At 60.3% G+C, this 15,668-nt stretch overlaps 1 protein-coding gene across 1 annotated transcript; it reads left to right on the forward strand.

The window, feature by feature from the left end:
• The first annotated feature begins 41 nt into the window (after positions 1-41).
• On the forward strand, positions 42-11,877 carry Kcnk17 (potassium two pore domain channel subfamily K member 17). The gene is made up of 5 exons (XM_046450798.2): positions 42-353; positions 2,347-2,461; positions 7,239-7,399; positions 7,758-7,932; positions 11,168-11,877. The coding sequence occupies exons 1-5, from the start codon at positions 117-119 to the stop codon at positions 11,452-11,454; spliced, it is 975 nt and encodes a 324-aa protein (XP_046306754.1). The 5' UTR covers positions 42-116; the 3' UTR covers positions 11,455-11,877.
• Positions 11,878-15,668: the final 3,791 nt, after the last annotated feature.

Below are 15,668 nucleotides of genomic sequence, written 5' to 3' on the forward strand. Positions count from 1 at the left end.
TCCCAAGGGGAAACCGGCCATTGGCGGCTGTTTTAGAGAAGGGGCCGGCCAGGCTCCTGGCCCTTCCTTTCCACCTCAGTTCCTGTCCACAGCTCCAGCCCCTGTCCTCTCCCGCCATGCACCCACCGGGAGCTCCAGCGGCGCACAAGGGCAGGGGTCGGGGCTGCGTGGTGCCGGGCACTTTGTTCCTGCTGTTCGCCTACCTGGCTTACCTGGCGCTGGGCACCGGCGTGTTCTGGGCGCTGGAGGGTCGCGCGGCTGAGGACTCTAGTCGCAACTTCCAGCGCGACAAGTGGGAGCTGTTGCAGAACTTCACGTGTCTGGATAGCCACGCGCTGGACCTGCTGATCCGGGTCAGGGGCGAGCGGGGTCGCTCCAGGCGCGTCTGGGGAGGGATCGGGGAGCGAGGGGTGCACCGGCCTGGGATGGGAGGGTCCGCTCCGGCCCGGGAAAGGAAACCCCGGGAGCGTATATCCCGAAGAGCGGCGGAGCTGCTGCACAGGGGCCCCACAGGGGCGCGCGTCTGGGCGTGGGGAGCCGGAGGGTTGGACTCTGGCTAGAGGATCGCCAGCGCGGTGCTCCGCGTCCTCCTTTACGGGGCGAGAGAGCGTGACTGACCCTGTGGGGAGACGCAAGCTTGGCGCACCGCATCCGAATTTGGGAATGAGCACTACAGAGGGCACACTTCCCTGGGTCACAAAGCCACCAAGGCCGTCCAGATCCGGTCCGGAGACTGGGAGCGTTTGGTCTGTGGGTGGCAGGCTGGCGGGCGGCACCCAGGTGCGCGGCCCTGTGTCCCAGTGCCACCGTAGGTGAAGAATGAAAGGACACACCTTGCCTCCTCCAAAGAGAGAACCTGGGTGCAAATATGCGAACTAGGGCGAGGATCCTAGGGGGCTCTGGCCTGGGTCCAAGGGTGAGCAGGACTGAGGGCACGATCCTCGGCACTTGGGGGAAAGGGGGGCAGGACAAGTTTGTCCCAGAGGGTGGGTGGCCAAGATATGCTTGTCTAGGGCAAGGGCAACGGAGAGGAGGGCTGGAAGTGGGTAGATCCGGTTGGAGAAGTAGCGTGGACGCAGAGCGGAGCTCGCTTCATTCAGAGTCTGTAGATACCAAGGGCTGAGGACACCCCGGCCGCTGATGCCGGAAGGGCCAAAGTGGAAGTCGTGGGCGGAAGGAACAGAGGCCAGAGGATGGGGCCCCCGTGAGGCCGGGGAGGCAGGGGCATCCCAGATATATGGAAATTTCTTCTGGGCATCAGGCTGGCAGCTGCTCCTTTGGTGGCTGCATTAACATCCTGAGCCCCCAACTGACTCTCAATTCCCCACTCTAGGCCTCAGATAGCCTCCCAGCCTCTGCCCCTCCTGTCTTTCCTAAATATCCTTCCACGCAGAGCAATCCTACCTGACCCTCAAGGGACAGCCCACCTCACCTTGAAGCCATCTGTCCCTGCCTTCACCAGAATGAACACCTTTTTTCTCTGAATTCTTACAGCAAAATATTCTTATTAGTGTGATGATGGCAACCATTAAATTTCCCACACACCATGTACTGTTTTTAGTCCTCAAATACGAGACCTCATTTAAGCTGGGCAAAGTGGTGTGTGCCTATCATCCCAGCAACTAGGGAGGCTGAGGCAAGAGGATCATAAGTTCAAGGCCAGCCTTAGCAACTTAGGCCTTAAGCAACTTAGCAAGACCCTGTCCAAAAATAAATAAATAAATAAATAGAAGAGGAAGACTGAGGAGGTAGCTCAGTGGTAAAACACCCCTGGGTTCAATCCCAGTATCAAACTAAATATAGAGAGAAAAACTTAATTTAACCCCTACACAACTACTAGGAAGTAGGTACTATGAGTATTTCCATTTTACAAACAAGAAAACTGAGGCTTAGAGGAGTTTGGTAACTTGCCCAGGATCCTGGACACTGCCTCCTTAATGCCCAAACGGTCACCGGTTGCACGAGTTCATTCAGTACGTCTCTGTCCAGTGAGGGCTGAGGTCCTGTCTCTCATCCTCTGGCCCCTAAAAGCACCACGTTTCGCCTGGCCGCGTGCTTCCTGCAGGAAGGGGGCAGCAGAGAGTAGGTGGATGGTTGTCCACCAGGTGGAGAGGTACCCCACCCCACCCTGACCTGGGATGGGGACAAAGAGAGTAAAGGAGCCACCTCCATGGTCCCTGCCTCTGGGGACCCCCAGGTTGACCGGAGGGATCAAGGCGCCTTGCCCTGGCCAGGCTGGGACGGAAGAGTGACTGTGAGGACTGTGCCTCAGAGAGCTGTGTATTTGGGGGTGCAGGGACCCAGTCTCCCCACAGAGCCTGTTGGTCACTGCAGCCTCTCCCCCAGGACATCATCCAGTCGTACAAAGACGGGGCCCACCTCCTGAGCAACACCACCAGCATGGGGCGCTGGGAGCTCATGGGCTCCTTCTTCTTCTCTGTGTCCACCGTCACCACCATCGGTAAGGGCAGCCTGGGGCCAGGGTGGCTGGGCTGGGGAGGGCGGCCTTCCCTGGAGGGCAGGGGGGCCGGTTGCCTTTTGGAAGGGTTACTAGTGCTTCACCCCTCCAAGTGCAGTGGGTTTCTCTTCCTCAGGAGCAGAAGAGCCTCGAGCATCACCATGACCCACTGACCCCTTTCTGCATTTCATCCAGGTCCCCAGGGGATTGTGGGGGATGTTCAAGTTTGAGAAATGCGTTCCTACGGGACTTTCTCCCCTTTCGGCCTTCCAGGGATCAGAGCGTCTCCTGACAGGGCAGGAGAGGCCTCTGGGCACCAGGAGTGTCCGGCCCCCAGTTAACCCACCCAACACAGCCCCAGGGGTGCACTGGAGCAGAGGCCCTGTGAAAGAGACTTGAGGCCCCTGTCCTGAGCCCTGCCATGGCCACCTGTCCTCCTGCCTGCAGAGGGGAGCTCTCCCTTCCCAGGGCCTTCTCCTGAGCTCTCTGGCTCAGCCCTGGTCCCCAGCACCACCCTCCCCAGCCCCTTTCCTCCACTGGGGCCGGCCCTGCCTGCAGAGTCACTGAGGTGGAACTTGTCCCAGTGGGCACCTTGGGGTCATGGTGTGAAGAAGAGAAGCCCTAGGCCCTGGCCACTCTGAAACCCAAGAGATAATGGGATGCTGTTGCCTAGCGCCCTCTGCCCTGGGGACCAGCCCCAGCCCCTGCATGATACTGGACTGACCACTAGGTGGCAGACTGGCACCACCAGTGACTTGGGCTCCTGCCCCTGCTCTGGGTGGACCAGGAATCTCTCCACCACCAGCATCCCCCTCTGTCCTCCCGAGAGTGGACAGGGCAAGACCACCCAGAGGACTCTCCATCTAGCTTTAAATAAGCCCACACTTCTTGCAAGGGGGTAGCAGGGCTACTCAGGAACTGGGGCAGTCCTTCCCATGAGCCTGCTCCAGAGGCCCCCCAGACTCCACGGACCCCGACCCTTGAAGGACAGTCAGGAGGGCGTTGGCTCATCTCTACATTCCCGGGGCTTAGTACAAGGCCCAGCCTGCGGTGGGCACTCAGCAAACGCTGCCCCGTAAGGAGTCTCAGCAAAGATGCTCTGGAGCAGCCTGACCTGAGTAGTTCTGGAGCAGCAGGGCACTTGGAGGGCAGGAGAGGCCTCTGGGCACCAGGAGTCCCCATGACCAGACTGTGGGAGCCCCAGGCCCATGACGTCAGCCTGCCCGGCTCTGCCCCTCCCAACCTGGAACACTCCTACCCCTTCTTCTCCGCTCAGCTCTTCCCTGAGGCACTCACCCTCTCTGGGGGTGAGGAGGGCAGAGGAGGGGAGCCCCCTTACACACACACACAGTATACACCCAAGGTATACACCCAAGGTCCTCTTGTGCAAGGGCCCAATGGAGCAGCCTCCAAGGATAGGGCTTATTTTCATCTCACAGATGGGGAAACTGAGGCACAGAGAAGTGGTAGAACTTCCTCAAGGCCACATAGGCAGAGCTGGGGTCTGACACCCAGCGGGGTGGGGGAGGGGCCACCTGGCTCTTTCCAGGGGCTTCTGTCCTCGGAGTTCACAGGACAAGGCGGGCTTTCTGAATCAGCAGAGTGGTCAGAAGCCCTGGCCCTGAACACTCACACAGAGAAAGAGACAGGAGGCGTGGGGCACTCGGAGAGAGAGAAGGCATTCTGAGAGGACGACAGTGGGCTGCCCCTGAGGCCATCCTCTCCAAGCCCTAAAACTTGGGGTCTTATAATGACTGGGGACCATTATAGATGGTGAGGCCATCAAAGGACTCACTGCCTCAGTGACATTGATGTGGAGACATGAACAAAAGGAGGAAGCAAGCTATGCAGGTATCTGAGGAAGAGCCTTCTGTCTGTGCAAAGGCCCTGAGGTAGAGTGTGGCTGTTGTGTTTGGGGAACACTGAGGAGGTCCAGGTGGCTGAGGAGGGTTGGAGGTGAGGCTGAGTTCAGAGAGAGTGCAGAGGAGCCCGCTAAGGCCCTCAAAGGGGAGAGAGGTGACAGGCGAGAGGTGTGCTGACATGGGAGGTGGCTCTTGGGGAGCTGCAATCATCCAGGGTTAAACAGTCTTGTGGGGGCTATTGACATCACCAATTGCTCTGACCCGAGGGATGACCAAGTGAGGGGGAAAAGGGTCCATTAAAAATCAGCCTTGGAAAACTACAGGGCCCCCCAGAACTGGCAGAATTCAAGTGCCACCATGCCCTTGCTAAGAACTGAGTGACAGAACCCCAAGGCCAGAGACCAGCCCCGGGGGAGGAGGCAGAGGGGGACAGAAGCAGGGGCTGACCCCTCCCTGGATGCTGGCAGAATGAACCCCACCTTTCAGGAGAGAGACCCTCAGAAGGCCGAGAGGGGTAGAGGCTCAAGAGGAGGCCTCTGCAGACCTCAGACCAGAGGCAGCCCCGGGACGCGTGCCCACACCACGGTCATTCCCGCAGCACCTGGGGGACACTGAACTCCTGGGGGCTCACGTCCCCTGCACAACATGCCTCCTGTTCCACCCACTGCTGTTGGGTGCTGACCTCCCCATCTTACAGATGAGGACACAGACAGGAAGGTCGAGCCTCTTGCCCAAGACCACGCAGCCCACCAGGGGCAGGACCGGGATTCAAACCAGGCGGCAGATCTCCCTGCAAAGCCCACACGCGGGGCTGGCATGTGCTGTGGCCCGTCCCAGTGGCCCTCAGTGACGCGGGGTGACATGAACCAGCGGTGTCCAACGGTACAGGGCCTCGGGCGTGGTGGTGCCCGCCAATAATCCAGCTACTCCGCGGCAGAGACAGGGGGATTGCAAGTTCAAGGAGGCCTGGGCAACTTGGCCAGACCTCCACTTAAAATTAAACACAAAACAAAAATAGTATTAGAAAGGGCTGAGGATGCAGCTCAGTGGAGAGCACTCCAGATCAATCCGCAGCACCAGGAAAAAACATTACAGTACAGGTCCGGGTGTGTGGCTGTGCTGGCCCCATCCGGGGAATGTCAGGCAATGATGCAGGGCAGAGGGGGGCCTCCGTTCACTTAGTTCCCCTCCTGTTCACTCCTCGTCCATCTGTTCATTCCACCTGGTGCTTCTCACTCACCACTCGCCACAGTGAGCACTTAGCATCAAGTCTGTGCCCGTCGCTAAGAACAGGAAGATAACCCTAACCCCATCTGTGCATTTTGGGGGGGTTCTGGGGAGTGAACCCAGGGAGCAACACCCCAGCCCTATTTTGAATTTTATTTAGAGACAGGGTCGTGCTGAGTTGCTTAGGGCCTCACTAAGTTGCTGAGGCTGGCTTTGAACTCGCCATCCTCCTGCCTCAGCCTTCTGAGCTGCTGGGATGACAGGCGTGTGCCACCGCGCCCGGCCCCATGTGCACTTTTGAGGGCTCGTGGCCAAGGAGCCCACCACTGAGGACTCGGGTCAGGAAGGGTCATCTCTAGGTGGGCAGGGGGGAAGTGGGCCCTTGGTCGAGGGCGCATCAGGTTCAAAGGCACAGAGTCACTGGAGGGTTTGGGGCAGGAGTATGACCAGAGCTGGGAGGGTGAGGCCCCAGATTCTCAGAGTCAGGCTGGTGAGTGTGCAGGTTCCCCGGCAGGCATGAGGACGATGGCGGTGGTGGCCTGGGTGAGGAGAGTTGGGTTGGCACTTTAGAAAAGCCAGACTGTGGTGGTGGGGACGAAGGGGGCAGCAGTGGGCACAGGGGAGCACTGCAGTGGTGTGTTACCTGGAGGCTGAGGCAGGAGGATGGCTGGAGCCCAGGGGTTCAAGGTCAACCTGAGCAACATAACAAGAGCCTATCTCTTAAAATTTTTTTTAATCAAAATTAAAAAGAAGGGTGGAGCCGTGGCCCTCACCTGTAATCTCAGCAACTCGGGAGGCTGACGCAGGAGGATCGCGAGTTCGAAGCCAGCCTCAGCCAAAGCGAGGTGCTAAGCAACTCCATGACACCCTGTCTCTAAATAAAATACAAAATAGGGCTGGGGACGTGGCTCAGTGGCTGAGTGACCCTGAGTTCAATCCATGGTACCAAATAAAAGGGAGGGGGTGGAGACAGAAGGAGGAGGAATGTCCAGGACGATGCTCCCTGGCCTCCCCCCACTCATCTCCAAGACCAGAGGTCCCGACTACCACCTCCCCGAGGACAGCTCATGTTCCACCATCTGTCCATCAGTCCCACGGCGGGGGGAGGGAGCCGTTCCCCTGGGAATCGGATTCAGAGGGGATGTGGTGTGCAGCAGATAGGAAGGCAGAGGTGGGGGAGCGGGGAGACCCCCACACAGGTCCGACGCCGTGAAGAGACGGGGAGGGGGATGCTCATGGGATCAGGGCCACAGACTGCAGAGGTGCTGCCCAGGGACAGTGTCAGCCAAGCGACAGAGCCTAGAGCAAGGCAGCCAGCTGAAGTAGCCCCACCCTGCCTGGCCACAGGGGCCGCAGCCTGGATGTGCCGGCCTCAGCTCGAGTGTGCAGAGGATCCCAAGGGGCAGCTGCTGGAGGCTGGGCCTTCTCCCTGCCAACCCAAGAGGCAGGACAGAGGAGACTCCCCGCGGGCAGGTGCGACCTGCACACCTGCTAAGGTCCCCGGAGCTACCCTTCCCTCCTGTACAACAGAGCCGCGATCTCGAGGGGTGGTTTGGGGTGCCCAGAGGAGACGGTGTCTAGGGCCCCCAACAAGTCCCAGCTGCCCACGTCTGCAGGGGCATGGAGCGAGGCCCGTGGGGACCGGGCAGGGTCAGGCAGGACACTCTCCTGAGGCAGCCCTCTCGCCCCAGGCTACGGCAACCTGAGTCCCCAGACCATGGCCGCCCGCCTCTTCTGCATCTTCTTCGCCCTGGTGGGGATCCCGCTCAACCTCGTGGTGCTCAATCGCCTGGGCCACCTCATGCAGCGGGGGGTCCACCGCTGTGTCCAGCGGCTAGGGGGCACCTGGCAGGTGAGGGAGGGGCTGCTGGGGTTGGGGGACGGGTCCCTTCAGGATGGGGCGCTGCGGCAGGAACCAGGGTGCCTGGTGGCGAGGGGTGGGGCCAGAGGGGACTGGCCGGGATGTGGAGGGACTGGGGGCCGCTGGCCAGAATCAGGTGTCTGGTGATCGCGGGGCAGGGACGGGGAAGGACACGGTGCCAGGAGTGTCCCCCGGCTAGGAACCTGGAGAGCACAGCCCGGGGAGGGGGCTCTGGGTGCCCCTGCCGAGTGGGGGAGCAGCACTGGGCCAGCTCCCAGCTCAGACCCTGCATCCGCTGGCGGAGGCCCAGCCCCGGGCAGAGGCCACAGGCGGGCGCTGTGTGCACCAGGGCCCGGCCCCCGCCCGCTGGCTGGCGGGCTCCTGCGCGCTGCTGTCGGGCCTCCTGCTCTTCCTGCTGCTGCCCCCACTGCTCTTCTCCCACATGGAGGGCTGGAGCTACCTGGAGGGCTTCTACTTCTCCTTCATCACCCTGAGCACCGTGGGCTTCGGAGACTACGTCATCGGTGAGACCCCCAGGACGGCGGGTGGCCCGGCCTTGCACACCGCCTGGTGGCTGGCCATGAGTGGTGGGGGTGGCCTGGAGGCCCAGGGGCACTCGGCCACCCAAGCCATGTCCCCAGCCCTATTTCATATTGTATTTAGAGACAGGGTCCCCCTGAGCTGCTTAGGGCCTCGCTTTTGCTGAGGCTGGCTTTGAACTCGAGAGCCTCCTGCCTCAGCCTCCTGAGCTGCTCCGCTCCCTGGGGCAGGCAGGGCTCAGGTGCCTCCTGCCCGTCTCGCCCAGCATGGAGCCGCCCTCTGGTCCACAGGCCTCTGCTGTCCTGAGACCCCTCCAGAGAAGCGCAGACCGACCCCCTCCCTGCAGCCCACCTCGCCCACCCCAGCGCCCCTGGGACCCCCTCGGGAATCAAGTGGTGCATCAGGAGGCTCCCCAAACCCCAGCTCCCCACCCGCTGGCCTGGAGAACAATCAGCAGCCACCGAGGGCCAGCACCGCCCGAGGGCCGGGGAGACCTGGGCGAGACAGCCCCCAGAAGCCCTGGCCTTGCCAAATAAAGCAGAGGCCGTGTCCAGCCGGTGGCAGTGAGGGATATGGCAGCAGAGATCCTCGGCGTCCCTCCCTGCTCTCCGTGGTCCAGCCTCCAGGAGGGAGGAGGGCTGCTGTTCAAGGTCCCTACTGAGCAGGGGCCACGGGCACGCTGGCCCTGGGGGCAGGGGAGCTGCACCCTCCCAGACCCCTGGCCCTGGAGGGAGGAGGAGTGACAGAACCCAGCCTGGAACACTGAAGAGAGGTTTTCCCAGGCAACCCCCTGACAGCCATCACCCCCTATTTACTGAGGAGGAAGCTAAAGCTCAGAGAGGCCAAACTATTTGCCTGGGATGCACAGCGAGATATGAATTCTAATCTGTTTGACTCCAAACAGATCATGCTTGTTCCAGATGGCCTCACACACCCCTCTCTGGGCCTCCGTGTCCCTGTCTATAAAGTGAGGGACTGGCTAGGTGGCCACCAAGACCCCAACAGGGCCTTCTGGCCTCTGGGTGCAAGATCCTCTTTCCTGATCTTTTCCTTCCCCAGGAAGAGGGAAACAGTGCTGGGGACCTCATGCGGCCCCTTTGTGGTCTCCCTGACCCTGGCAGCAGGGCTGTGACTCTGGGAAGAAAGCCCTGGGCAGGTCTCTTCCAACGGGGTCACATTCCCACTTCTACCTTCAGAGTAGAAAGACACACGTGAGGAAAGCTGAGCCCAGGAGCTCCAAAGGCCACAGCTGCGCCCTTGCAGGTTCTTTAATCTGTCTTCCCTTCTCTATGTCCACGGCCATTCCGATAGCCCAAGCAGGACTATTGGGTACAACTGCACAAGCATCCATGGAGTTGTATAGCCTCGATCCTTGTCTGCTTGGCTCTTGTGACATCATGTCACCTGCCCAACTCTTCTGAAAACATTCAATATTTCCCATAGTCTTAGGATAAAGTCCCCAAATCCACAACTAGGCCAGCAAGGGCCCTCGATGTGGTCCAGTCTCCCCCTCCCAACCCTGTGCTCTTCCCCTGCTCTCCAGCCACATGAAACAGGGGCGGGGACAAGGAGCAGCTGCCCCTTCCACATCTCCAGAGATGCGCCACCGAGCCTGGCTGACCCTGCAGCCCTCTTCGCCTCCTCTGCAGACCTTCCCTGGGTGCCTGAGACACTGGAGCCCAGGGAAGGGCAGGGAGACGGCCCTGGGGCAGGAAAGGCAGCGCAGACCGAGTTAGGCTCCCACCCGGCACCTCACACCACGAGTGTTCCGGAACCTTCCATTCCTCTTCCCCAAATCTCAGCTCTCCTCGTCCTCCAGGGCTGGGGTCGACCCTTGTCCCTGGGCCAGCAGCCACAGGACCTGGGCTTCACAGCCAGCCCTGCACCCGCCTCCAACGTCGCATCTGCACTGGGTTAAGCGCATGCCAGCTGCCAGGTCTCCTGTGACGACTACAGCTAAAAAAAAAAAAAAAAATGAAATAAAGGTGGAGGAGGGTGCCCCCACCCCGGTGCCCGAGCAGAGCTGGCGGAGGGAGGCCGGAGCTGATCTCATTTGGGGCCGCAGCGGAATCAGCCCGTAACCCAATCAGCCTAATCCAATCCCGCTCTGCCCGCTGCCGGGAGCGCTGGGCTGCAGCCTCGGTGCCACGCCGGGTCCAGAGAGGTGCCCGCCGTGGAGACCAGCCGGGTCTGTCTTGGAGCCAGCAGGGGGTGGGTGGATGGGAACTAGGACAGAGAGGGACTCGGAGGGCAGGCCCCACCCCGTGACCCTGTGAGTGGCCGTCTGATGAGGACACCCAGGGAGCAGAAGGCGGAGGGGAGTCACCCACGTCCACAGTGACCCCGCCTGCCCCCCCAGCCACCACCCAGTGCAGAGCGGCTGACCCAGCGAGGTCAGCGCCTGTCCTGCCCGGGGAACCGTCCTGAGCGCCTCAGCCACTTGAGCCCCAGGTCCCCATGGGTCAGTGAGGGGCTCCTCGGTCACCATCACAGACAGAAAGCAGCAGGCCCAGCAAAGGCCTGTGGGCCGCGAGGACGGCGGGGGCCAGTCTGCTCCCTGGGCAGGACACTCCAGGACGGGCAGGGCGCCAGGAGCCGGGCTGCGGGGTCGGCAAGTCCTCAGGCCCAGGGAAGACAGACGCAGAAGCCAGGCAAAGGCCCCGGTGACAGAGCAGAGGGTGCTGGAGAGGAGGGCGGGGCCTGGGGACCAGGACCAGGACTTCATCCTGAAAGCCAGGAGAGAGGTCAGCACCCGGGGTCACAGGGAAGCCACTCGGCGGCCAGGACAGAGGCGGCTCCATACCCCGGGGCCTCCAGAGTGGGAAACCAAACATGGAGATTAGCACAAGGGAGTCCCCTGGGCCCAGGGAGTCCCCTGGAGGTCACCGCTACCTACAGCTTGCTGGGCCCACCCCAGAGCTGCTGATCGGGAAGGGCAGGGGTGGCCCCATTTCTAACCAGGTCTCCGGGTTGCTGGGGCCGGGGACACCTTGAGAAGCGCAGGGACAGGACCTGGATGAGTCCTTAGGGAAGACAGAGGGAGGTCAGCTTCCAGGCGCCCACCCCAGGAGGCTCCTGAACCCTCGGTGGGACCACAGGCCTGGAATCTCGGGTCAGCCTGATGCCCCCGCACTGTCGCGTGGACGCCTCGGGCTCCCGTCTCTGGGCCTGTGGCCCTGACTTCCCCAGGCCCCCGCCGCTGACCTTGCCCCTCCCCAGGGATGGACCCCTCCCGGAGATACCCACTGTGGTACAAGAACATAGTGTCCCTCTGGATCCTCTTTGGGATGGCGTGGCTGGCCTTGATCATCAAACTGATCCTCTCGCTGCTGGAGACCCCAGGGGGGACGTGTTCCTGCCACCACCACTGCTCCAAGGCGGACCTCAAGCCCGGAAGCTGCAGGCAGGGCCCAGTCGGGGGGCCCCAGGCCCACTCCCCTCAGCTGGGAATCACACAGCATCTCGAGCCCTCCACGCAGGCTGTGCACTGTGGCGAGGACAGCTAGTCACACTTCCGTGTCTGTGGGGTCTTCCTCCTAAGCAACCAGACCCTCTGACTTTAAGCATGACCTATGACCATCCAGATGAAAGACTATGTTTTCAGTCTTCCCTTGAGGCTAGGTGCAGGGATCTGATTAAATTCCACCCCACAGGACAAACAGAGACGTATCCTGTGTGACTCTGGAGATGGAGCACGCCCCTCTTCCCCCACTTCCTTCCTTTAGCTGACTGTAATGCTCATATTGGTGGCTGGTGCTCAGGCAGCCACATTGTACCACGAAGTACAGAAGCCATGTTTGAGATTGGTGGCACAGTAACAGAAGGAGCCTGGGTCCTGGATGACCACAGAGCCATCATAATAAACCTGGGATGAACACCACTTGACTTCATTTATGTGAGAGCCAAATAAATGTCTTATTTTAAACCATTATGTGGGTTTTTCTGTCACTCACATACTGATTCTAACTGAAACACACACTGGACAAAGAGCGTATCTGAGACTGGAGACTCTAAGGGGAGAAGCCACCCCTGAAGTCCACTAAGGCTCTGCCTATAACTCCCAGGGCTGATGCAGCCAGCAGGTGGCCAGTCCCAGCTCAGCTGCGGGATCCTGGCACGGAGAAGCCAGAGGCCAGCCGAGCGCCCCTCCTGCCTCCCCGGCCCCCACCCCAGAAGGCTGCAGCCACAGCGGGCCAGAGGTTGCAGACGCCTCCCCCTGAGATTCCGGCTCACTGAGGGGTCGCGTCCCCACCACCCAGACACACACACCCAGGCCCCCAACCCAGCCAGGAACCCTGAGCACCAGCCAGCACCTGAGGGTCCCCTGGAGCAGCTGGGTTCTGGCCGCAGTGGCCACCCGTGACTCTGCCCCCCACCCACCCCTCCTGCAGGGAGCCTCCTGGGCACCGCTCAGCCCCGTGGCCCTCCTGGACCTGGGTGGGCAGCCTTTGGGCCAAGACAGTAATGAGGGTCTTCACTGCATCTGCTTGGACCTCGTGATCTGCCCCTAAGAGGCCAAGACCAGACAGGGCCACGCCAGGCCCAGGCACGCTTCCCAGGGCCGACAGATGGCAGGGGTAGGTAGGTGAGGAGATGCAGCAAGTGGCCAGGACCAACAGGACCCGCCAACGCCACCAACAGGACCCACCAACTCGACACTTGGAGAGAAGGACAGGCCAGGACCCTGGGTTGACACTATGGTCACCTCTGCTGTCCTAGGGCCTCTTTCCCCTTAGACCTGGCCTCCTTGGCTAAATCCTCTCTCTCCCTCATCAAGCCCTCTGCCCTGGTGCCCACCCGGCCCTTGTGTTCAGAAGTGCTGGCCCCAGCCAGGCACCTAATACATGCCTGTGATCCTAGTTTTTAGGGAGGCTGAGGCAGGAGGACCTCAGTTTTAAGGCCAGCCTCAGCAACTTAGCAAGACCGTGTCTCAAAATAAAAAATGAAAAGAGCTGGGAACATAACTCAGTGGTAGAGGCCCCTAGTTTCAATCCCTAATATCACCCAAAAAAAGCTTGGCCCGGAGGGAACCCACCTGGGGCGCTGGGAGGTGGCCCGGGGAAGGCCTCTCGTTGGCAGATTCCTGGCAGATGTTTATTCCTCAATGAGAAGAGAGCAGGCTGGGGTGGGAGGCTGGGACCTGGGAAAGACGCAGGAACAGACACTGTGACCGCAGGACTCAGTGTGACCGAGGACAGCCAGGCCTCGCCCAGGGCCCAGGGAGGGAGAGCAGGAGAGTGACCTGGGTGAAGGCCGGGGATGGAGGAGGACTGTCCCAGGGCCTGGCCGGGGTGGGGATCCTGGTCTGCGCCCCTGTCCAAGTCGCAGATCTCCCGGGCTGGTCAGCGAGCTGAGGCTGCAGAGCGTGGATGCCGCGCGGGCTGCTGGGCTGCTGACCTGCTGACCCCTGGGGCCGGGGGGCGGGGGGGGGCGATGAGCTCACGCTGCAGGATGGGGCCCTGCCCTCCGGGGCTCCCAGGCTGATCCCATCAGCCGCTGGCCAGGATGAGGGGTCTGGACAGGCTGAGTCACTCACAGGCAGTGTCACGCCAACTGGGGGCCACTCTGCTGCTTCCCCGTCAACGCTGGGGAAAGAACTCCTCGGCCATCACTATCTGCAGGTGGGGAAGAGGACATCTTGGAAGATGCTAGGACCAAAGGTGGCCCCGGTCCCTGTGGGACCTCGTGCCGCTGAGCTCCCTGGACACCCTGTGTGGCCCTGACCAGCCACTCCCCATCTGCACCTGCTGGCTCACCTGTGAGACTTCAGGTCTGGATCTGGAGACAGCACTTCCCCAGGCCCCTGGCCTCTGCCTCCTGGTCTCCCATGCTGAAGGCCCAGCCAGGGGAAGGGTCTTCATTCCTGGCAGGGCCTGACCAGAGGACAATCAGCCTCTGCGGAAACCAGAGACTCCGAAGTCAGACACAACAGCTCTGCTCTGACTCCACACGTCCCCGTCCCCTGGGCCCTTACCTCACCAGGACCCCGCCCTGGGCTCCAGGCCCGGGCAGCACTGCCTGAAGTAGCCCACTGACCTCCACCCGCCCCAGCCTCACCCAGTGCTGCCCCCCAGGCCTCTGCCCCCACAGGCCTCCCTGCTCTGTCTGTCCCCAACCAGGGCTGGGTCCTGCATCTCCTAACCTCCTGGGCCCTTTGCTGCCAAAACTCTCCCCCAGTAAAAATTGTGCCTGGAGGCCAAGGAGACAGCCACCAGCAGCCTCCAGGGCCTTCCAGCCGGTCCCTCTCTCTCTCTGCCCCGAATCCCAGCGCTTGCCTCGTCCAACCTGTGGGGGACCCATATCATCGCAGGGCCCAGTGGCCAGTGTCCAACCAGAGCTGGACACCTCCACAGTGTCCAGAAGTAGGAAAACAAAAAAACAAGCCAACCCCCTCCCACAGCCACCAAAGAGCCCCGGCCCCCGCTGGCCCTGGGGCAGGAACGCTCGCTGCTCAGCCCCTGCCCACACTCCAGCCTCTCCACGTCCTCTCTCCGCCCCCTACGTCTTCTTAGACCGACTTTTACTACACTGATTCTTGCCTGGACTCAGGCAGATAGGAGTCTGTATCCTGACCATCACCAGCTTACTGTGCAACGTTCGAGAAGTAGCACAACTTCTCTGAACCTCAGGCTCTCCATCTGCAAAATGGAAATCCTGATACCAACCTAGGATTGTTTTGATGAGTGTGGGGGTGTGGGTGACAGATGAGAAGGCAACTATATTATACCTAGTATATAATAAGGATCACAAATATTTGATCCCCTCCCTTTCTCTTCTTGGACTCAAATTTCCCTCCTCCCTTCCTCCCTCCCTCCCTCCCTTCCTTCCTTCCTTCCATACTGGGATTCAACCAGGAGATCTTACCACTGAGCCCTTTTTATTTCTTATTGTGAATCGGGGTCTTGCTAAATTGTTGAGGCTGGCCTCAAACTTGCCATCCTCCTGCCTCAGCCTCCTGAGTTGCTGGGATTATAGGTGGCACCTGGCACCATCCTCCAACTCCCTTTCTTTAGGCAGTCTGTGAAACCCATTTGCACCCCTTCCTCCAATTAGTCCTTCTGGACCCGCCTGCCCTTTGACCTCCACTGGACTTGAGAGGCGGGAAGTGAGGCCGGGGGTGGAGGGAAGCTCAGGGGGGGCAAGGAGACAGACTGCAACATGGAAGGGAGGGTTAGAGTGTGTCTTGGAGAGAGCAGCTCCCAACCAGCCCACCGGCCAAGGCTCTAGGGGTCAGGTCGCCAGGGTGTGGTGGAGCTCCGAGGGGTGTGGAACGGTCAGCTCTGCTCTCTCGTTTTGCTCTCTGTGGCTCCCTCCCTCCACCCACTGTCTGACCTTCTCAGAAACCCTGAGTCCCTGGGGTGGGACAGAGGAGAGACAGGGCCGACCCCTCAGACGGTCACCCACGCTCCTCTGGTCTTTGGCTTCCAGTTTGATTCAGCCTGAGCGGGTCAGGAGAACAAGTGTAGGAAGTGTAAGTCTTTAAGATAGAAGCTTTAAAAAACATTATATCAAGCTGGTGTTCTCCAAAAGGTTGCATGGTAATTTTAGGCTTATAAAAATAACATATTGGAAATTTATTTATATCATTTAATTTTCTATAACTGGACCTGATATCAATAAGATTAATAGAAAGTTCTATAAACTGGGTTCAATTCAAATGTAATACCATATTATCTTAGCTAGTATTCATGTGACATCAAGCAATGATATATGTAAACTT

Source organism: Marmota monax, unplaced genomic scaffold (genome assembly GCF_021218885.2).
Source record: "Marmota monax isolate L192 unplaced genomic scaffold, Marmota_monax_Labrador192_F-V1.1 WCK01_AAM20220418_F8-fsc00127, whole genome shotgun sequence".
NCBI lineage: Eukaryota > Metazoa > Chordata > Mammalia > Rodentia > Sciuridae > Marmota > Marmota monax.

Excerpts from the sequence above, each read along its gene's own strand:
- Kcnk17 (XM_046450798.2), top strand. The coding sequence starts at position 117 with ATGCACCCACCGGGAGCTCCAGCGGCGCACAAGGGCAGGGGTCGGGGC. Across the intron at positions 7,400-7,757 it reads GGCTAGGGGGCACCTGGCAG|GGCCCGGCCCCCGCCCGCTG; the intron begins GTGAGGGAGGGG and ends TGTGTGCACCAG. Across the intron at positions 7,933-11,167 it reads CTTCGGAGACTACGTCATCG|GGATGGACCCCTCCCGGAGA; the intron begins GTGAGACCCCCA and ends GCCCCTCCCCAG.